Raw genomic sequence first — 23,274 nt, 5'->3', positions numbered from 1 at the left:
TTCAAACACAGAATAACAGAATAAATTCCCTATCACATTTACACCCTCCCCCTGCCTCAGACACTCTCATAAACACAGTGAGAAATAAATATACAGTTTAAATCCAACAATCAATCTGAACACTGAGCCCAAGTAGAAGATAAATAACAAACAGAGGCCCAACAGATTACGATGTCAGTCATCAGCAACCTTGGGAAACAGCCCACTATGGACAATAGCTCATCTCATCCAATCAAAATGAGTCACTGTCTCAACTGCAGCCAAGGACTAAACATACGTAACAATGTCCACAACATGGCCGATCCAAAAGCCAGTAGAGAAGGAGGGAGTGGAACTTCAAAGAGCCCTTTTACACTGGGAGACCTTGGGTGTTTTCACTACAGCTAAGACCAAGAGCATAGAAAGCCAGGTAGCCCAAAACCTACTTATACACTAACAAAAGCCCTTTCACACACCCCTATTCTGCCATAAGTGTATGAATGACTTGCATAAGAGGTAATACAACTGAGTACATAAAAGGCAAAGAGGCTGCTTACTTAGTTACTATGCTGGAACACCAGCCAAGTGAGTACATATGGCTTGAAGCTTTGTGAAACAATGTTCTATGAATCAGTGTATAAAACTTGTATAAATCATCTGTGCTTGTCAGTGTTACCAAGTTTAACTTGCTGCCAGTAGGATATCTTTCCTTTGAGGAATAAAACATTCTATGAAAATAATGTTTACCAGCTAATTCATCACCAACAGGACAGGGGAAAACACTGGCTTAAGTCCTGAGTTTAGAAGAAGACGTAGTAAGTTCCATGAAAAAGAGAATGTACGGGAATTTCTTTTAACCAAAGGTTAATGGCAGTGTAGCCATTAATGAGTTCCAGGGAGCTGTGTGGAAGGGGAATGTTCACTGAAGCTGTGCTACTGGAGCCACTGAGTCCGCTCAGTGCAGTGGGATGAAGCCCATGTCAGGAGCGTCTCCCAGGATGATGGTATTGTGGGTGAAGGAGGGAGAGGGACTGGCCAGGCGCTAGGCCGGGTTGTTGGAGTGCAGTGAGGGTCTCTTGCTGCTGTTCACAGGGGGACATTCCATGGACGAGGCCTGGCGCCCTGAGCACCCTGTGGGGGGATGCACATTGGCAGAACTAGAGCAGCCCGTGGAGGGAAACCCATTGGCGGACCCAGAACAGCCGGTGGGGAGAGGCCCATCAGCAGACCCTGAGCAGCTCGAGGTGGGAGGTCCAGCGGAGGAGGAGAGGGCTGGGGACCTGGACTCTGATCTGACTCTCAACCCCTGGACAGGGGCAGTCTTGGGGGTGCCAGAGGGCCAGAGGCCCTGGAGCTCAGAAGAGCGGAACACCCTCTCCAGAAGGTCCTTAGTTCTCCGAGTGCACTGTGTGAAGAAAGGAGGAAGGCAGAGAAGTCAAGAAAAAGGGAAAAGTGAGAAAGGAAAAAGATGAAGGGATATGTGAAGTGAGAGACGGACAGCAATGACATGGCAGAACATGGTTAATGAAGGGAAATGCACAGGAGCTGAAAACAAGCATTAGTTTGGAGCGGCACAGTGAGATTAACGTAAGAGCAATAACCAGGTTAGGTGTGACAGCATGGCATTATGGAGAAAGAGTGGGTTGTTGGCGACAATCCTGTTAGCACAGGACAGGGAGGAACAAAGGCGAAAGAGACAATTAGATACAAAGCTTGGGGAAGCTTCCCTTCCCTCCTGTTAGGGGAGTGATGGGACATGTAGGAAAGGACAAAGTGTATGGTTCCCCTTGGGTCACCGGGGTTGACAAGATGGGCTTGTTTATACCAGGGAAAGTATCCATTATTTGCAACAGCAAGGAAAGCAATACTGTAGTAGTAGAGGGTAGAATGTCATGAGTTACAGTTAGGCTACTTTAGTTTGGCTGCTGTGACATGAAGTCTATCCTATCCATTGTATTTATGCTTCCAGTGACACCTAGTGAATAAATACAATGAAAAGTACAGTAAATAAGAATAGGGTGTGTTCATCAGTACACCATCAGGCCATATCCTCATTACACTGGGTTATATGATACTTTCCTCCCCCAATTGCATATGGGTAAGTACCTTTCCTTATCAAACTGGATAAGAGACAAACAATAGATGAGTGTTTAGCATTAAGGCTACCGTAACCTCCGACCTTACCACATCTGCTCAGCTGCCCCAGGGCATAAGAGAATGATTGATAATAGGAATGGCCCAAGTTTGAGAATATGATGCTACAGTTGTTCTAAGCTGTGTGTTCTACATCAAGTCATCAACATGACATCCACATGCCTAGAGATGAAGGATAAGTTAAGGCTCATATAGTGGCAGAGTGGCATGCAGTTCCAGAGGTAAGGCACATCATGATGCCCCACAACATACCATGGCTCAATTCACAACACCTTTCCACTTGCTCTACTGAGTGATGAATACAATGTACTAACTGAAATTAAAACCATAACATTGGATGGGTGATAAGCCAGTATCCCAACAGTTATTTCTCACAAATTGTGATGTCATTTCACAGTTACTTATGATAGCAGCCACACATGATGAGCATGCAAACTGAACAGATAACAGCAAAAATAAACATGTGGTGATGGATTGGAGCTTGAGCCCTACTCTTACCATCGACCCTCTACATGCGGAAGTTTCCCTTCAGGCTGTGCAGGACAGAGCAAAATCCTGACAATTCTCCTCCTATAGTGGGGTGGGAGGGAGGGACACATCACAAAACTGAGAGTTAAAAGTGTTACACGCTGTGGAGCACAGAGATGGTCAGTTTAGTTCTGGTATAAAAAGGAGAATCACTCAAATTGTAAAAAGCTACCAAGGGAAAAAAGGTCTCAGGACTGCAGGATAAACTGATGGTAATATGGAGTTACTGAAAGATTAAAAACAGAAAATCATTGAATAAAAACAGGTAAAGATCATTACTAAGCAAATATGAAGGAAACTTAGAGGCCAACCCTAAAAATTCATATTTAAGATGGGAACACTTTATAATTATGCTTCTACAATGCCTCATTATAGGATAAAAATATATAATTCAGTGGGGTGTTTTCACCCACTCTGCCCAGAGTGGATGAAAACACACTTTGGTTATGACATTTCACTTCATTATGTTATAAAATCAATTTTACCAAGACAAATATGATATTTCATGTTCCGAATCGTTCACTGGGCTCTTTCTAACATATCACTCACATTATATCTAAAAAGTCAGATTTTGTGAGCTAATGCATCCGATAATAAGCACTGAGCTCAGTTGACAGAGAAGTGCAGCTTTCACCGAAACTTAAGGATTTGACAATTTTGGGCCGTTGTCTTAAAAGTTGTTTCCGCGGGCCGCAAATAGCTAAATTAGCATGACAAGGCTTTGAAAATAAAGAGCTTGCAGTACACACAGTGCTCCATTGACATTTCAGTCTCTTCGAAAAAATAACAAGAACTTTGCAGTAATATGAACAGCATGTACTAAAATATGACAACCATGTCATGTCTCAAAATCGATATCTATCTTACCTCTATATTGTTTTATGTCCTCCGGATTTGAGAAGACGACGGTCCAATGGTAAGCCTGTCAAGTAGCTTTCATTTTTCCAGCCTAGCTGACGCAGTGCTACTTTTCTGATTTGAGACTAGGGCTGTTACGGTTACCGTAATACTGCCACACCGGCGGTCATGTGTCATGACTGCAGTCAAATTCCACCTGACCGTTCAGTCACGGTAACTAAGCTTCTCCAAAACTGCGCTCTGATGCTGCTGATGTTCATTAACAGCCTACCAAACTCGCTAACGGCCAGTCACTAACAGCCAGGTACCCAGCAATCTATTGTCCCTCTAATCAAAAATACAAGTGTTGTGAGTTTAAGCACACTGTGTTTGTCTGTTGTGAATTAGAGGAACAAAAATTGACCAATTTATGCAGAAATCCAGGTAATTACAAAGGGTTCACAAACTTTTTCTTGCGACTGTACATAATCTATGCACTTAAATAGCAAATGGAGGACACTTTTCCTGCGTTTCATTTTCATTTCCGACAGGTAGGCTATACCCCTGTTGTAAAGCGAAGCACTGCGCTTAATATTAGGAAAGTTTAGAAGTAAATATAGTAGGCCTAGCCTATAGAAAGCTGATGGGATGCTCTTTTTAAGAGTCGATCAAAACTTGCATAGCCTATAGAAATGTTGCACAACATGAGCTCATGGGCTCTCATGAATTGTTTCATTAGATTTGCCATTATACACTGTTCAAAAAAGTAAAGGGAACACTTAAACAACACAATGTAACTCCAAGTCAATCACACTTCTGTGAAATCAAACTGTTAACTTAGGAAGCAACACTGACAATAAATTTCAACATGCTGCTGTGCAAATGGAATAGACAACAGGTGGAAATTATAGGCAATTAGCAAGACACCCCCAATAAAGGAGTGGTTCTGCAGGTGGGGACCACAGACCACTTCTCAGTTCCTATGCTTCCTGGCTGATGTTTTGGTGACTTTTTAATGCTGGCGGTGCTTTCACTCTAGTGGTAGCATGAGACGGAGTCTACAACCCACACAAGTGGCTCAGGTAGTGCAGCTCATCCAGGATTGCACATCAATTCGAGCTGTGGCAAGAAGGTTTGCTGTGTCTGTCAGCGTAGTGTCCAGAGCATGGAGGCGCTACCAGGAGACAGGCCAGTACATCAGGAGACGTGGAGGAGGTCGTAGGAGGGCAAAAACCCAGCAGCAGGACCGCTACCTCCGCCTTTGTGCAAGGAGGAGCACTGCCAGAGCCCTGCAAAATTACCTCCAGCAGGCCACAAATGTGCATGTGTCTGCTCAAACGGTCAGAAACAGACTCCATGAGGGTGGTATGAGGTCCCGACGTCCACAGGTGGGGGTTGTGCTTACAGCCCAACACCGTGCAGGTGTTCTCTTTGCCAGAGAACACCAAGATTGGCAAATTCGCCACTGGCGGCCTGTGCTCTTCACAGATATTATTTTTATTTTACCTTTATTTAACCAGGCAAGTCAGTTAAGAACAAATTCTTATTTTCAATGACTGCCTAGGAACAGTGGGTTAACTGCCTGTTCAGGGGCAGAACGACAGATTTGTACTTTGTCAGCTCGGGGGTTTGAACTCGCAACCTTCCGGTTACGCTCTAACCACTAGACAGGCTACCCTGCCGCCCCTGAAAGCAGGTTCACACTGAGCACATGTGACAGACGTGACAGAGTCTGGAGACGCCGTGGAGAACGTTCTGCTGCCTGCAACATCCTGCAGGTTTGGCGGTGGTTCAGTCATGGCGTGGCGTGGTATTTCTTTGGGGGGGGGCGCACAGCCCTCCATGTGCTCGCCAGAGGTAGCCTGACTGCCATTAGGTACCGAGATGAGATCCTCAGACCCCTTGTGAGACCATATGCTGGTGCGGTTGGCCCTGGGTTCCTCCTAATGCAAGACAATGCTAGACCTCATGTGGCTGGAGTGTGTCAGCAGTTCCTGCAAGAGGAAGGCATTGATGCTATGGACTGGCCCGCCCGTTTCCCAGACCTGAATCCAATTGAGCACATCTGGGACATCATGTCTCGCTCCATCCACCAACGCCACGTTGCACCACAGACTGTTCAGGAGTTGGAGGATGCTTTAGTCCAGGTCTGGGAGGAGTTCCCTCAGGAGACCATCCGCCACCTCATCAGGAGCATGCCCAGGTGTTTTAGGGAGGCCACACACACTACTGAGCCTCATTTTGACTTGTTATAAGGACATTACAAAGTTGGATCAGCCTGTAGTGTGGTTTTCCACTTTAATTTTGAGTGTGATCCAAATCCAGACCTCCATGGGTTGATAAATTTGATTTCCATTGATAATTTGTGTGATTTTCTTGTCAGCACATTCAACTATGTAAAGAAAAAAGTATTTAATAAGAATATTTCATTCATTCAGATCTAGGATGTGTTATTTTAGTGTTCCCTTTATTTTTTTGAGCAGTGTATTTGCATTAATGTCAGAGTGATTAGAGGGACAATAAATCACTGGTTACCTGGCTGTCAGCGACTGGCAGTTAGCGAGTTTGGTAGGCTATTAAAGAGGAATGGTCCAAAATTCCTCCTGACCATTACGCAGGTCTGGTCCACAACCACAGAAAGGTTATTGCTGCCAAAGGAGGTCAACCAAGGGTTCACATACTTTATCCACCCTACACTGTGAATGTTTACACGGTGTGTTCAATAAAGACATAAAAATGTATAATTGTTTGCGTGTTATTAGATTAAGAAGAATGTGTTTGTCTATTGTAGTGACTTAGATTACATTTTATGACCAGTTTATGCAGAAATCCAGGTAATTCCAAAGGGTTCAAATACTTTTTCTTGCCACTGTATTTTTGACTCCCTGCCCTGTTCCGACAGGTGCATGATAATGGTCTAGTCTAAATCAGAACTAATTTCACACGTATTATTTAGTATATTGTTGGGTTCTGAAAATATTAAATATATTTATTCATGTCACTGAGGGAGAAGGGGGAATGTATAACGTTTACAATCTGTCCTATTGTTAGCCATCAGGGCTCCTATGGGAGGAGAAGAGACACAGTCTTGTACACGTCAATATGACAGCCGTGAGTTGGGGAGGAGTGAGCAATTTGGGGCCGAAGCCAGGTCAAATGAGGTGAGGAAGAACAGATATCACTAAGGTTCTGTCTAGCAACAGAGATACATTGGCTGTTCAGATGTGTAGGAGGAAACTCCGTATAGTGTTCAATATCAGTGCATGTGTGAATATATATTTTGTCTTGTGCAGCTGTATGACCCAATGGGCGAATAAACTTGGTTTAAGCTTTACTAATTGTCTAAGTTTTACTAGGTTCATTTAGAACCTAACAATATGTAAAGACAAGATTAAATTAAGAATAGTCTGATGAGTGACAATATTATCACTTGTGAATGATGCCCAGCATGTGCAGTAAGGCAAGAAACAGCCACTTTTTCAAATCAGTCACACACATCATGTAGCCTAGCTCATAGGCCTGCCTACATGTTTTGATATGGTTTTTAACTAAAGTGGCCAAATAACTCCAAACGTAAACTATAGGCCTAGGACCCCTGAAACACGGTTAGAGAGCACATAGCCTACAGAGCCTAGTGAAACGTGTTCTTATAAGAGTTATGACTGGCCACTATTTGAAAGAGGATCCCAGCTTCTTGTGCGACTATCTTTACTGCTCAATTCTTTAAAAAAGAAAGAAAAGAATGTTCTTAACTGACTTGCTTAGTAAAATAAAAGGTTCAATACAATAAATAATCAAGACAAATTAGATGAACATGATGCAACAATATAAAGTGCCTTGAATTTTCAAAGACCTGCCAAAAGTAAATACAATGTGACTGGTGATAAAGTGCTTAATAAAAACTTAAACTTATATGTAAACCCAGAGTTCACCCATGTAAACCTAAACTTTCAACCGTTTGCTGAAAGCACCTCTGTTGCAAGAAATTAGCTTCTACAAACCTCAGCCATTTCATTTCCAATGTGGATATCTACATTTATTGCCTGGTCCACACAAGTGCAATAAACACGAGTGTGGAAACCTTTCAACTATACAAACTTGCAACAACAACAAAAAAACGGGTACAGCTAAGAGGTAGTTCCAATTCAGGAAAATAACAATTATTTAAAAATATATATATATTTTTTTTAAACACTAAAAGCAAGATGTAATGTTCATGGATGCAGTGTCCTATCCCTAATGTGCATAATAAGAATATTATGTGCACCATCCTCCCTCTTATGACACAATATGTAACATACATAACATGTAACTACATTTGGGGAAGGGGATATAGTGGGCTCATGCAGGACAGGCACAGGGGCAGAATCTCAAATGCATACTCCTCGCGTCCACTCTCCTGAAGAAGGTGAGAAGACACGAGGAGTATACAATTGAGATTCTCCAAGGATCAAGGTGAAGACTTTTGAGCTACAGCACGGTCAAGACATGTAGCCACGAGATGGTGGCCCTACCATGTTTGTTTCATTCTTGGCCAGGAAAGGGGGCCGCCCAATGTCCACTGCAACAGCAGGTGGAATGTCTTCAAGGGGTAAAAAGCCTCTTCTGTCAATTAGACTGAAAGACATGAGAGGAAAAGAGAATGTTAGAAAGATACATAGACAATTTCCATACCCAAGAGGACATTTCATTGATTGCAAGTTGTATCCTTGAGGTATTCATTTATTTGTATTTAACAAGGCAAGTCAGTTAACTTCTTTGGGGTAGGGGCAGTATTTTCACATCCGGATGAAAAGCGTGCCCAGAGTAAACTGCCTGCTACTCAGGCCCAGATGCTAGGATATGCATATTATTAGTTGATTTGGATAGAAAACACTCTGAAGTTTCTAAAATGGTTTGAATGATGTCTGAGTATAACAGAACTCATATGGCAGGCAAAAATCTGAGAAAAAATCCAAACAGGAAGTGGGAATTCTGAGGTTTGTTGGTTTTCAAGTCTTAGCCTATCCAATATACAGTGTCTGTGGGCTCATATTGCACTTCCTAAGACTTCCACTAGATGTCAACAGTCTTTAGAACCTTGTTTCAGGCTTCTACTGTGAAGTGGGAGAGAATGAGAGCTGATTGAGTCATGGGTCTGCCAGAAGGCCATGTGCTCAGTCAGGCTCACGCCCGTGAGAGTTAGCGCCGTTCCCTTTCATTTCTAAAGACAAAGGAATTCTCCGGTTGAAACATTATTGAAGATTTGATAAAAACATCATAAAGATTGATTATATCCATCGTTTGACATGTTTCTACGAACTGTAATATACATTTTTGACCTAGTGCCTGCGTATTTGGATTACTGTACTACATGCAAACAAAAAGGAGGTATTTGGACATAAGTGGACTTTATCGAACAAAACTAACATTTATTGTGGAACTGGGATTCCTGGGAGTGCATTCTGATGAAGATCAAAGGTAAGTGAATATTTATAATGCTATTTCTGACTTTTGTTGACTCCATAACATAGCGGGTATCTGTATTGCTTGTTTTGGTCTCTGAGCGCTGTACTCAGATTATTCCATGGTGTGCTTTTTCCGTAAATCTTTTTTGAAATCTGACACAGCAGTTGCATTAAGGAGAAGTATATCTTTAATTCCATGCATAAGTTGTATTTTCATCAACATTTATGAGTATTTCTGTAAATTGACGTGGCTCTCTGCACTTTCACCGGATGTTTTGGAGGCAAAATATAATGCGCCAATGTAAACAGAGATTTTTGGATATAAATATGAACTTTATCAAACAAAACATACATGTATTGTGTAACATGAAGTCCTATGAGTACCATCTGATGAAGATCAAAGGTTAGTCTCTATCTCTATTTCTGCTTTTTGTGACTTCTCTCTTTGGCTGGAAAAATGGCTGTTTTTTTGTGACTAGGTACTGACCTAACAATCGCATGGTATGATTTTGTCGTAAAGCCTTTTTGAAATCGGACACTGTGGTGGGATTAACAACAAGTTTATCTTTAAAATGGTGTATAATACATGTATGTTTGAGGAATTTAATTATGAGATTTGTTTGAATTTGGCGCCCTGCACTTTCACTGGATTTTGGTCAGGTGGGACGTTAGTGTCCCAAGTACCCTAGAGAGGTTAAGAACAAATTATTTTTTACAATGACAGCCTACCCCGTCCAAACCTGGACAATGCTGGGTCGATTGGGAGTCAGAGGGCGGTGCCCAATCACAGCCGGATGTGATACAGCCTGGATTCAAACCAGGGACTGTAAGTGACGCCTTTTGCACTGAGATGCAGTGCCTTAGACAGCTGCGCCACTCGGGAGCCAAGTTTAACAAAGGGTGAACTGAGATACATTTCATATGACAGTAGCAACTTTGACTAACGTGGGGTTTAGCCATACATACTGACCTGGGGGGCATGGGACCACACAGCGTTGCACAGCAGTTGGTAAAGATGTTGTCGTAAGTGTAGGGATTCCCAGAGTCCTCTGCACCTCTTTTACTCAACCAGGAGCCTTTTATCTGCACAGGAAAGACAAAGTTATGAAGCAGTCTGGAGACTAAGCAGGATCAAACATTCAAGTACTGTATATTTAGGTGATTAGAATGTGTGGGGCAGCCTTGTGGTCTAGCAGGAAAACCGCTTCCTCCGGCACAATGTCTACCGTGTCTGAATAGGTTGAAATCTGCCACCTGCCCCTTCACCCAACCACTCTTATCTTCGACCTCTGTCTCTCTCACCATCTGTTCAATAACATTTTAGAAACAATCCTCAAAAAAAAGTGTGTGTAGTGTACTAAACAAAATATAAAGCAAAAAGATAAACATCCCTTTTTCAGGACCCTGTCTTTCAAAGATAATTTGTAAAAATACAAATAACTTCACAGATCTTCATTGTAAAGGGTTTAAACATGGTTTCCCATGCTTGTTCAATGAACCATAAACAATTAATGAACATGCAAATGTGGAACGGTCGTTAGGACACTAACAGCTTACAGACGGTGGGCAATTAAGGTCACAGTTATGAAAACTTAGAACACTATAGAGGCCTTTCTACTGACTCTGAAAAACAGCAAAAGATGCCCAGTGTCACTGCTCATCTGCGTGAACGTGCCTTAGGCATACTGAAAGGAGGCATGAGGACTGCAGATGTGGCCAGGGCAATAAATTGCAATGTCCGTACTGTGAGACGCCCAAGACAGCTCTACATGGAGACAGGACGGACAGCTGATCATCCTTGCAGTGGCAGACTACTTGTAACAACATCTGCACAGGATAGGTACATACGAACATTACACCTGCGGGACAGGTACAGGATGGCAACAACTACCGAGTTACACTAGGAACGCACAATCCCTCCATCAGTGCTCAGACTGTCCGCAATAGGCTGAGAGAGGCTGGACTGAGGGCTTGTAGGCCTGTTGTAAGGCAGGTCCTCACCAGATATCACAGGCAACAACAACGCCTAAGGGCACAAATCCACCTTCGTTGGACCAGATAGGACTGGCAAAAAGTGCTCTTCACTGATGAGTCGTGGTTTTGTCTCACCAGGGGTGATGTTTGGATTCGCATTTATCGTCGAAGGAATGAGCGTTACACCGAGGCCTGTACTCTGGAGCGGGATCGATTTGGAGATGGAGGGTCTGTGGTGGTGTGTCACAGCATCATCGGACTGAGCTTGTTGTCATTGCAGGCAATCTCAACACTGTGTGTTACAGGGAAAACATCCTCCTCCCTCATGTGGTACCCTTCCTTCAGGCTCATCTTGCCATGACCCTCCAGCATGATAATGCCACCAGCCATACTGCTCGTTCTGTGTGTGATTTCCTGCAAGACATGAATGTCAGTGTTCTGCCATTGCCTAGCGAAGAGCCCGGATCTCAATCCCATTGAGCACGCCTGGGACCTGTTGGATTGGAGGGTGAGGGCTCGGGCCATTCCCCCCAGAAATGTCCAGGAACTTGCAGGTGCCTTGGTGGTGGAAGAGTGGGGTAACATCTTACACAGCAAGAACTGGCAAATCTTGTGCAATCCATGAGGAGATGCACTGCAGTACTTAATGCAGCTGGTTGCCACACCAGACACTGACTGTTAATTTTGATTTTGACCCCTTTGTTCCGGGACACATTATTCCATTTCTGTTAGTCACATGTCTATGGAACTTGTTCAGTTTGTCTCAGTTGTGGAATCTTGTTATGTTCATACAAATATTTACACATAAGTTTGCTGAAAATAAACCCAGTTGACAATGAGAGGATGTTTCTTTTTTTGCTGAGTTTATTATAGGTAGTTAATCTTCAGTTACTTGTGAAGCCTCTAATTTCTCCAATGCAGTAATGAGTTGTCCTGAGTATCAACCTAGCGGTGCCAAAAGCCCTGGTCTTTCCTAGAAAACCTATGTAAATTACCATCGCCAAAACAGGCCAAACACTTTTTTAGACAGAGGTTTTGACTTTAAAATGTGCAATAAAATGTGTGATCAACTAGCATGATCAAGTTCGATCCCCACTGAAATATTTTAAGGTTCGCTACATTTGTCGTAACACAGGACCACGTGCTGACAGACCATTCACAGGCCGGCAGGCTGTGTGTTGACTATCAGGCAGGATGAAAACAACTACGTTGACCATGATCCTTAGCGATTTTTGGTGCCATTCAGCAGTATGGGGCACTTCAAATTCAAATAGTTCTGGCCTCATACACCATCTGGAGTTTTCTATAGGAATACATGGAGGATGTCAGCGCTATCACTATCTACTATTTTCAAGATCTATGGTTGGTACTCACATCTTCATTTGTTGTGAGGTTGAAGGCCACCAAGTATGTATGGAAACCTGAAAGCCCCAGAATAGACCAAATGGAGAAGAAGCAAATAACTAGTTCAACCACAGTGAGAGGGCTTGTCAAGGCTTCAACATACACTAGCAAAGGTTATCAACAATGACTATCAATAACAAGAGCAACATGATCATAAGAAGGCCTTATTGTGTGAATCTTAGGGAATCACAATCAGTCACAATATCAGAGCCATGAAGGCCTAACTACTGGTTTCCCTGAACTGCAATTATACCATATTACTAACTGTTCTGGGTTTATAAGAAATCACAAAACCCACTATTGTAAACCACATAATGTGTCAAGCCAGCCAGTGTGACAACATTAGGTTCCACACCTGCTTTTGAAGTGTTGCCATCTGTCTAAAAGCCACAGGCTTACACCATTGCCAGTGTGTGAAGAATGGACTACAGGGAACTGATCCTAATTAGGAATTAGTGGGCTTAGGCCAAGGTCTTAGAACCAGAAACAAAATCCTTGTCAACTTCTATCTCTGGGCTAAGAGCAAGAGCAGCAGCGTGGGCATCCAAGTCACTATAGGGATTCTAATGAGATAGAGAGAATGTTTGGTGTGAAAAGGATATCTGACAGGATTCTCCTGTAAGGCCAGAACTAAGCCATTCCCTCCTTGGGATCCTGAAAAACAGGAAGGTAAAAAGTCAGCAACCCAATACGAACACTCCACAGTCAATATTGTCACAGAACAGCAGGGAAGGAAACAACATAGTGCATTCGTGTTTGTTTGCGAGTGAGCATACATACGTAGCGTGAGGTGTGTGACAACACAACCGAAGATGAAGGAGGTGTGGAAGGAGAGAGAGACTATGAAGCTGTAGAAGAAGCGGTAGTTGCGCTTGCCCACACAGTTCCCCACCCACGGGCAATGGTGATCGAACCGCTCTGAGGGCAGAACATTAAAATTGAGATATGGTATATTTGGACAATTTGAACAACAGTCACCACCCATACAGTCCTTACCCACACAGTTGTCACACATGCTGCAGTGTGAGGTCCGAGGAGGGCGGAACATCTTGCAGGTGAAGCAATACTTAAGCTTCACCACCTGCCGGTTAATGAGGATTTCTTTGGTGCGCGGAGGGGGGTGGTACGTGGACGAACCTGAGGTGTCTTGAATCAGGGGAGGGTTAGAGGGAGGGATCGATTCTCTGACATCAATACAATTGTGTTGTTGACATCAACAAGATCACATATGAAACAAAATGTTAACTGAATACAAATGCTGCTGAATGATATTAATCCGTACTATGAACACCACTGAAACAGTTGACCCCATATATACCCCAGCTGGTCTAGCTCTTCAGCCATCACCCCAGTCTGTTACACTATATCCATCTTACCTATCTGCTTCTCAATGTCTGCAGCCTCATCTGGCAAGGTCCTAGGCAGGATTCCAGGGTCTGTAAAGCTGGTCTGCAGTAGGGAGGTGACCACAAACACAAACAACACTCCACCAATCACAGGTATGCAGACGGTCAGGTGAGTCACCAGGAATGGGCAACTGCAAGAACAAGAGTGGATATGAGAGCTTGTCGGTGCCTGGCCTTGAGTGGTTGAGACACCCATTCTAATAGGCCTACTGTACAACCCTAAAATCTACATGAGCCAGAGACAAGCTCAATTCAAATAGACAAAATAAACTAAAGTAAAAATAGATTTTTAGGTAAGCCTGTATGGCCCTGAGCTTCACTGTTAGTTAACTAGTCAGCAACTTTGAATAACTGAGGAAGCCTACTCAACGAAGTAATGTTAACAGCCTATGCAACTAACGTTAGATGGCTGTCTAGACTGGTAACATTAAGTTTTAAAAAAGCGAAGCAAAATTATGATGCATAGCCACTTACTCGAATGCAAAGAAGAGGCCACTTGTGATAATGATAAGGCCGAGTGTCAGAGGCAGGATACCATTTTGTCTGGCCAGAATAATCCGTCCATCGCAATAAAAGCGATTTTTCCCTGGAAATACTTCCCATTTTCTCCGAGACCTCTGCACATTTTCGGTACAGGGTTGCGTTGACGAGGGTGTTGAAAGTCCCCGTGGGTCAATTTGCTGGTACTCACAGTTTTTCATAATGCAAAAGGGTCCGGTGATCAAATTAAAGTTAGTTAGCTAGCTACAGTAGCTGTTTACGTTAGCTTACTAACCACCGGGCTGGCTAACGTTAGATAAATACCTAACGTTAATCGAATGTTTCTGCTAGCTACGAGTTCATTAAGCGACCATGCAAGCAATTTATTTAGCCAATTATCAAGCTCGTTGCAGCCAAAACAGCGACCGCGTTCCCATTCATACTAACGTTAGTTAGCTAGCCATCGACACGCCACCAAAACAGCTTCTGACGGTGTCTCTCACACACATACATATAATCAATCGTTCGTTGTATGCGACTGCCAGACTCCACTATTTAGTCCTTTGCTTCACAGTTAACGACAAGCTTATATTATGTTCTAGCTAGATAAATGCTCAACAAGCGGTGTGGCCATCTTTGCCTTCCTCCAAAAAAACTCAATAGTGTGCAACTGCAGCCTGCATTTCGAGGCGTTCCTGCATCTGCCTGCCGAACACATACCCTCACCGTCGTTAATAACATAACTGCGGGGGACCAGTAACCGTCATACCAACGTGTTCTCATCCCTCGGCGTCCTAGCCTGACGAATGGACATAGTTCCTTTACTTCTTAGGGATAGACCCCTTTTTTTTCAATTTTCGCCTAAAATGACATACCAAATCTAACTACCTGCAGCTCCGGCCCTGAAGCAAGGATATGCATATTCTTGGTACCATTTGAAAGGAAACACTTTGATGTTTTGTTAGAATTGCGTCAATTCGAATCTGGTATCAGGATAAATATGACAATGAGTCACCGATTGTATACTATGTATTTTTTATTAGCTAAGCAATAAGTGGTAAATGCAATTATCGTATATACGGGCTCTCTGTCCCACCTCGCAGGGCAAAACAGAGAACTGACAAGACGTATGTAAAACAGTATTCTTTATACTGTGATAGACAGTTCCAACCCGTCTGTTGGCCTATCACAGTAGAGACTGGGCGTGGTTTAAACTTGTCCAGCCTATTGCAGGCGCTCAGGCGGGTCCCGCCTCTTGGCGCTTCTGTTGATAGATGTGACTTGCTCGTGAAGAACATCCAGGTTCTCATGCTCCATACCGTTATCTCGCACCTGGCTCCTGTTATCGCAACACCCCGCTCTGAATGTGCCCCCCTCCCAACTAATTTGAACAGTTCCTGTCTTCATGCTTCTCTGTATTTTTCCATCATGAGAAAGTCCCATGGCCCTGAAACTGTTAACAATGTTTCAAGTCAGCTATGTTGCATAACACATACATACATACATCCACACAAGCCAACAGCAGATAATATTCAATCATATATATGGTAATGGGCTATAGTGCATAACACAGAAACCTCATAATCCCCCTTTTTACACCCCCTATGGGGTGTAACCATACCATCCGATATACTAGGTTGCTAATGAACCCAGAAACTTTAAACCTTTATTTTGTGAATATATGAAGTGATGCACGTCCCTTTGTTGATTAACATATATATAAACTGGAGTTTTTGATTCCCCCTTTTGACACCCACAAGGGTGTCAATCATTATCCTTTATTCCAGCGGTCCCAACATAGTAATATGTTAATAGCATTTCATGAAAATAATAAAAAGTTTATTATTTATTTTTATTTTTTAACAGAAAAACTGAAAATCAATAAAGAAAAATAGAAACAAAAATCAACAAATGATATATGCTTTTGTCTCCCCCTTTTGACACCCTCAAGGTTGTCCTTTATCAAAAACAGGATAAAACTTTATTGTTTATTGACATGTAAGATATAGGATAACTTTGGTCATGGAAAACAGAGTAAAGCAGAGCAAAGCATTATTATAAACCATCTGGTCCTCTCAGCTACTCCTATCCTGTACCAGGTGGGCTGCTTGCCACCCAGGGACTCTAAACCTTCACATAAGAGAGGACAAGTTATATCGTACACGTTATGTATTTAAGAAGTTATCATTCCACAACCTCACCCACAGCAAACCAGGGGTCATCCTTAGTCAGCCCCATCTGTCTCCGGAAGTTAGATTCCGTATCTGCATCTCCTTCAGGAGCATCAAGCAAGGGCATCATACCTGAAGCCTTCACCACATCTGTAACAGACTTCTTAAAACACGGTATGATGCAAGCAGCACAACACAACAATAACAAAAATACAAGAATTAGGGTCAGAAATCCAGTAACCACCATACCAGTGTACTTACCAAACCAGGCTCCCAACCAAGAGAACAGTCCAGACTCCTACACCCCCGCCATGGTCCTCATCTCAGCAGATAGTGCATCAAGCCCACTAAGGGCCTTAGATATACTACCATCTGGACTGGTGTTATTAGGAATATACGTGCAACATTGTTCACCGAACATCTTGCAGACACCCCCCTGACTGGCAAGAAGCATATCCAAAGCAAGTCTATTTTGTCTGGCAACCCTAGATGTGGCCTCAAGCTGTTCAGATTTACCAGTGAGTGCATCACGGGAGTAATTCACACAACACTGTTGATTATAGTAGATATAATTAATCCATGCAGTCTGTCTTGCATCCACTATGGCTGGACCTATAATAGGTAGTAAGTGCCAGAGTCCATCATTCCTACCCAAGGCCTGAAACTCATGAGAAACCCCCACTGGCACTCCCAACAGGTTAGTGTATATGTCAACTACATCCTCTGTCCATGGAGCACTACGTCTATGTCTCCCATGGGATGGAATGTTTTCAGGTCCCCTGGATACAGAACCCAACAGCTGCTCAGCAGTAACATCAACAATGGTCAGTGGAATTATCAAACTGGTCAGAGCACACGTACCTTGCCAGTCTCCTCTAAGAATGGGTCTCAGCACTCTTTTGGGTCCACAGATCCACCACACATCAGCCAGACCACTAGTTTGGTTTAGGCCTGTAACTGGCCAGGTGGAATTAATGGTTATGTACACTACTGCAATCAGCTTCAGATAATCTCCCATAATCAATGCCATTACCTGTACCCGTGATGCAACTGTAATTGCCCCCGTATGCCTTAACACCCCAAGGGGCCCGATGAGGAGGTACTGTAGGAAACACAAGGCTCAAAGAGGAACAGAGAGTTGAATTGGGCTGAACCTGGTAAAAACCTCTCAGAATACACAACCACCCCTCTCCTTCTCCTATAGCAAATGGGTGCGTAGCCAGAACAGGTCTAGCAAAACTACAAATAATGCAGTCCTTTCTTTTCAGGGTCTTAGCTGTATACCTCATATCGGACAGCCACAAATTGTCACTACCATCAAAACCAGTCTCAATGCCTAATTGATCAATAGCTAAATAGTCTCTAACATTAATTACCTGAATGGGATTTAACACAGTGGTGGCAGGATCAGTCCAGGGGTGGTAGAGGAGTGTGTCTGGCTCTGGTTCTTCTGGGACCTCTGGTTTTGGCAGCACCTTAATAGAAAACATACCCATCATGTCTGTCCTGGTCCTTTGTAGTCCGAGGGTGTAAGTGCCTGCATCAGAGAGCTTAATAGTTTTGATGGTTAGTGGGACTTCATCACCTTTACAAAGTTCAACAGTGCTCCCAGGTTTTCCCCATATCATGGAAAACCTATCCACCTTTGTGGGATCCCCTATGCTATAAGGATACCCTCTTCTCCAATCCCAGAATTGTTCCAAGTCGGTTATCATGTAATCCCCATACGGACACCCTCCCAATTTAATATAATTTAATTTATAATTTTCGTCCGCTTGTTCTGTAGACATGCATTCAGCACTCCACAGGTCAGAACCTGGAATCCGCTGGTACCTCACTATCTATTGCCATCGATTTCTCCAGAGTCCTGGAAATAAGGCCTCATACGCAGGGAATTAGACAACAGCCCCATAAAACTAAACAGTCACACAGGTGAATGTAGCCCATAATACAGTGATCATAATATTTTTTCCCATTTTCCGAACATACTTATCAAAACAATTAGTCAGAGAAGTATCCACCCCAGAGTTTTCTGCCAAACCGTGAGCCAGGGTGGTCAAACCAGTTGAGGCTTCGGGCACTGATTCATCCGGAGCTGTGTTATTTGGGATGTAAGCACAAACATGGTCCCTATAATCACGCATACTTCTCCCTTTTCAGCCAATAACATATCTAATGCAATTCTATTCTGCCAAGCCATCAGGTTGGTTGCTTCAGTCTGTTCTGCAAAACCTTTAATAGCATCTCTGGTATAATTGTTAAAGCGCTGTTGATTATAATAAATATAATTAATCCAGTCCACGTCCGTGGAACCCCAATGTTATCAATGTATACTTTGTCCTTCCATACTGGGTGAGTGGATTCATATAGCCCTCTCTCTCTCCAAATGAGCTATGACCTGTGTCCACAATCAATATGGGAACCTGCACCAATATATCCCATAATGGCTCAGTGTCCTAGACTGCCATGTAGTTAGAGACTCCATTTTGATCTACATAAAACTCCATTGAGAGATCCTTCCCAACCTCTACTCTAACTTCCTGTCTACCCAGATCTAGGGATCTCTTATGCTTATTTTGGAACAAAATCCTCATCGTCTAAAACCATGGGTCAAATTACCACTCTCCGCAGACTCAAGTAGGACGTGCTGTATCAGGAATATGTCACCCATGATAAGACAGCTCAGAAGAACAGCTTCCATGTGAAGCCCCACCCCCTCCCCGAGAACACATCACTTAGCAAGAGCCAGACACATCTTCACTTCTATGAACAAAAACAGGGGTGACAGGACAGGGAGGGTTACTTCATTCGAGAGATGGCCCCCGGAATTCTGTTAATTCCAGTTCTCCTCTCGAACACTGTTTATTGTTTGACAGTGTCAGTGTGTCTTACCCTCCCGCCGTGCGATATGAATCCGGGTAGCTCTTTCAGCTAGCTGTCACCAGGAGTCCTTGGTATGGTCCCCCCAACAAGCCTCTGGGACTGGATTGAGGGACTTCACCTGTAGTTCACCTGTAATGCATAAAATCCTGGACATACAGGCTTGGTTAACACACAGTTTCTCATATGTTTTACCTGATTATATCTTTAGCTAAAAAATGTTTATTTTTTATTATTTTTATTATTAGTTTCTTATCCAATAGGCCACTAACTTAACTTACCCACCCCCCTTTTGATACCTGGCTCTGCCCAGGTGTCAATCTTATATACCCTAAATAATGACTAAGGTAGGATTAGAAAAATTATCCTTATTTTCTGACATTATCATGAATGTCCAATTCTCTCTTGGGCATCCATTCATCCCAATCCTGTATCAATTCTCTGTCCAGTGACTTATCTAGTTTAAGAAGTATCTGTGCTATTTATATATGTTCTTAAATATACATATTTACCGATTTAAACAGTAATTCCTTTCTCTGCTATCTCTCAAAATGCCACTAAGCGTCTCATTGTTTGACTATCTAAAATCCTTGATTTTAGAAAAAAAACAAAAAACATGTTTATAAGTGGAAATCTCTAAAGTCCTTACATTTCCTTAATGAATCTATCTTAATCCTTACAATAATCCTAAATCACCACAGATGTCCTATATTCCTGTCAAATGTAATAATATTTAAAAGACCTCCTAATGGTTAACCAGACCCTGAACCAATGCTCACCATATCGAAATCCTTCCTACACTTTACAAGCTCTTTACTTCAGGAAGCCGCAGTATTCTGACAATAACATGGAATTTAATATATGTTGCATAGTGTGGAATACCTTATCTACAGTAATTTATCACCCCTATTTATTCTCAATGACAAATATAACTATTTTCTGTTGTAATATCAAATCCATAATAGCCAATTCAAAAACTTCACAGCTAATATTGTAAATCAGCTTCAGTGATTCAAACAATAATTCTAAACCCCAAACTAAACTCCATTATAACTCATTTACCTTAAAATTAGTAACCCAACTGACCACAATTCATTATACAAATGGCTCTCCCCCGGGGCTGATCAGACCCCAAAAGATAGCCACGATAAGGTCAAAAGGTCATACCGTATTAGACATAAAGAACCCTTTATCCTTAAAATAAAAATAATCACCTGTGTAATTAAAACCCATAAAATAAAAACTCATAATGTTCCATATGTGAGCGTCCTCTTTAAAATACCTTTGCACTAAAACAAATAGTTCTAACAATTGTTTTATGTGTATATATTTGCAGACCTTTTTCAATTTGGTCGTTTATGGCCGCTCTCTCCCCCACTCTCCCCAAAATTATAATCCCAGGAGGCTTCTAAAAGTGAGACACAACACGCCTAACTAGCATTCACTATGCTACTTCAATTCAGAAACTCAATAAGTGAACTATAACTAAAACCTAATGATAATTCCCCTTTGACTCAAATCATTAATCATAAGTTTTAAACATTGTCTACGTATATGTTTACTTAAATGAACATGCTACCCTTAGATACAATTAAACCTGATAACATTACTATCCAATGTATTACCTTTTCCCTCTGCCGCAAATGTCGTACATTTCTCAGTGTAAGAAATCCGTAATTTAATCCCTGAAATGTAATAAATATGCATTCGCATTCTCCCATGCTTCCTTTAATTTACTTATTTTAGATAACTTCCATCCGTCCCGAAATGAAGAATCCTACTTAAACATGCCAGAATACAATGTTTACTTAAATTAAATCAAACCCCAAAATTGACCATCACGTTTACATCTGCTAGTTCCTCAAGAAGGGGAAAAAAAAAAAACTTGCCCCTGTTACAGATGTCTACGTATCAGGGGAAAAGCTCATAAATCGTAATTGTCTCTTCGATATTATTTAGAATTCATCAGATTTAGATAACGGTCTCATCCCATGACCCAGCGCCTTTGAAAAATAAAAAATATATTAAAAAATAAAAATACGACTCCATAGAAATTGCCTCGCCATTATCTCGAACGAATTAGTCTCTCAATTCAACCTAAACAAACTATCAAAATGTTCAGTCATATCTTGAACAAATACTAATAACCGTATCAATCCGGGCAAAACCCATAAATATTTGAATTACAATCAGAATAAATTTTAGCCTATCGATGTCAAGGCTGAGACACGAACCCCAGTCCCCCGCATCGAAGGCGAAAACTTTACCCCAACGCCATTCAACTGATTGAGTTTCCCCGCCAATAACCATAAAATTATAATTGTCTATACTAGCAAACTCCGGCACCGAGACAATTCCCAGAAAACATTACAATTCAAAGGCCCAAGCTTTTCCCCAGCGAGGATTCTCTTTATTCTCCGTTTTAGCGTCTCCAATATCAAACCAGGCTCCCTGTCGACTGGGAGCCCGTTGGGCGCGGCAATGCTGCCTTCTTCTGTCCACTCCCTGTATGGCTTTTCTCCCCGCTTCTACCACCAATTATTTCTAAAGTGGACCTCAAAGTTTTCAACACCTTCTAAGCCTCTTGACTAGTCATTGTTAGGTACATTTGGGGTGTGTATCATATAATTTTTAGAATTATTTCCAAAACCAATTCACCACTTTTTTTCATGTCAACGTTGCTCCCTCCTTAGTCAATAAACAGTATGACTTCAAGAAATACCCGTAGGTCGTTCAAACTGGTATTAGCTATTCCCACTCAATACCCAATGTACTACATTCATTCAGTGAACTTATCTTATTTCCAATAAAAACCCATCTCATTACCCTTAGGTCATTCAACTGGTCAGACTACGGAGACGGGCACATCGTGCCCCACTTCCTAGCATTCTTCTTGCCAATGTCCAGTCTCTTGACAACAAGGTTGATGAAATCCGAGCAAGGGTAGCATTCCAGAGGGACATCAGTGACTGTAACGTTCTGTGCTTCACGGAAACATGGCTCACTGGAGAGACGCTATCCGAAGCGGTGCAGCCAACGGGTTTCTCCACGCATCGCGCCGACAGAAACAAACACCTTTCTGGTAAGAAGAGGGGTGGGGGTGTATGCCTTATGGCTAACGAGGCATGGTGCGATGAAAGAAACATACAGGAACTCAAATCCTTCTGTTCACCTGATTTAGAATTCCTCACAATCAAATGTAGACCGCATTATCTACCAAGAGATTTCTCTTCGATTATAATCACAGCCGTATATATCCCCCCCAAGCAGACACATCAATGGCTCTGAACAAACTTTATTTAACTCTTTGCAAACTGGAAACCATTTATCCGGAGGCTGCATTCATTGTTGCTGGGGATTTTAACAAGGCTAATCTGAAAACAAGACTCCCTAAATTTTATCAGCATATCGATTGCGCAACCAGGGGCGGAAAAACCTTGGATCACTGTTACTCTAACTTCCGCGACGCATATAAGGCCCTGCCCCGCCCCCCTTTCGGAAAAGCTGACCACGACTCCATTTTGCTGATACCTGCCTACAGACAAAAGCTAAAAAAAAAAAAAATCAGCTCCCACGCTGAGGTCTGTCCAACGCTGGTCCGACCAAGCTGACTCCACACTCCAAGACTGCTTCCATCACGTGGACTGGGACATGTTTCGTATTGCGTCAGATAACAACATTGACGAATACGCTGATTCGGTGTGCGAGTTCATTAGAACGTGCGTTGAAGATGTCGTTCCCATAGCAATGATTAAAACATTCCCTAACCAGAAACCGTGGATTGATGGCAGCATTTGTGTGAAACTGAAAGCGCGAACCACTGCTTTCAATCAGGGCAAGGTGTCTGGTAACATGACTGAATACAAACAGTGCAGCTATTCCCTCCGTAAGGCTATCAAACAAGCTAAGCGTCAGTACAGAGACAAAGTAGAATCTCAATTCAACGGCTCAGACACAAGAGGCATGTGGCAGGGTCTACAGTCAATCACGGACTACAGGAAGAAATCCAGCCCA

General features: G+C 42.5%; 1 protein-coding gene across 5 annotated transcripts; it reads right to left on the bottom strand.

The window, feature by feature from the left end:
- Positions 1 to 1,262: 1,262 nt before the first annotated feature.
- Positions 1,263 to 23,274, bottom strand: zdhhc18a (zinc finger DHHC-type palmitoyltransferase 18a). Of its 5 annotated transcripts, XM_064945201.1 has the most exons (11): positions 19,273 to 23,267; positions 14,204 to 17,855; positions 13,700 to 13,860; positions 13,320 to 13,469; positions 13,104 to 13,241; positions 12,926 to 12,977; positions 12,294 to 12,396; positions 9,916 to 10,028; positions 8,013 to 8,115; positions 2,632 to 2,703; positions 1,263 to 1,384 (listed from the first exon to the last, which is right to left on the bottom strand). In XM_064945201.1, exons 2-10 carry the CDS (start codon positions 14,428 to 14,430, stop codon positions 2,662 to 2,664), a joined length of 1,089 nt encoding a protein of 362 aa, XP_064801273.1. In that variant the 5' UTR covers positions 14,431 to 17,855; positions 19,273 to 23,267; the 3' UTR covers positions 1,263 to 1,384; positions 2,632 to 2,661. The 5 variants fall into 5 exon arrangements, 4 of the variants coding, with proteins under 4 accessions (XP_064801273.1, XP_064801272.1, XP_064801275.1 ...); XM_064945200.1 differs by having other exon boundaries at positions 14,204 to 23,267; XM_064945203.1 differs by lacking the exon at positions 19,273 to 23,267 and having other exon boundaries at positions 13,700 to 13,772; positions 14,204 to 14,431.

The sequence above is a fragment of the Oncorhynchus masou genome, chromosome 29, assembly GCF_036934945.1.
Source record: "Oncorhynchus masou masou isolate Uvic2021 chromosome 29, UVic_Omas_1.1, whole genome shotgun sequence".
In the NCBI taxonomy this organism is placed as follows: domain Eukaryota; kingdom Metazoa; phylum Chordata; class Actinopteri; order Salmoniformes; family Salmonidae; genus Oncorhynchus; species Oncorhynchus masou.
The sequence above is the reverse complement of the archived record's forward strand: the minus strand, read 5'-3'. Positions and strand labels throughout refer to the sequence as shown.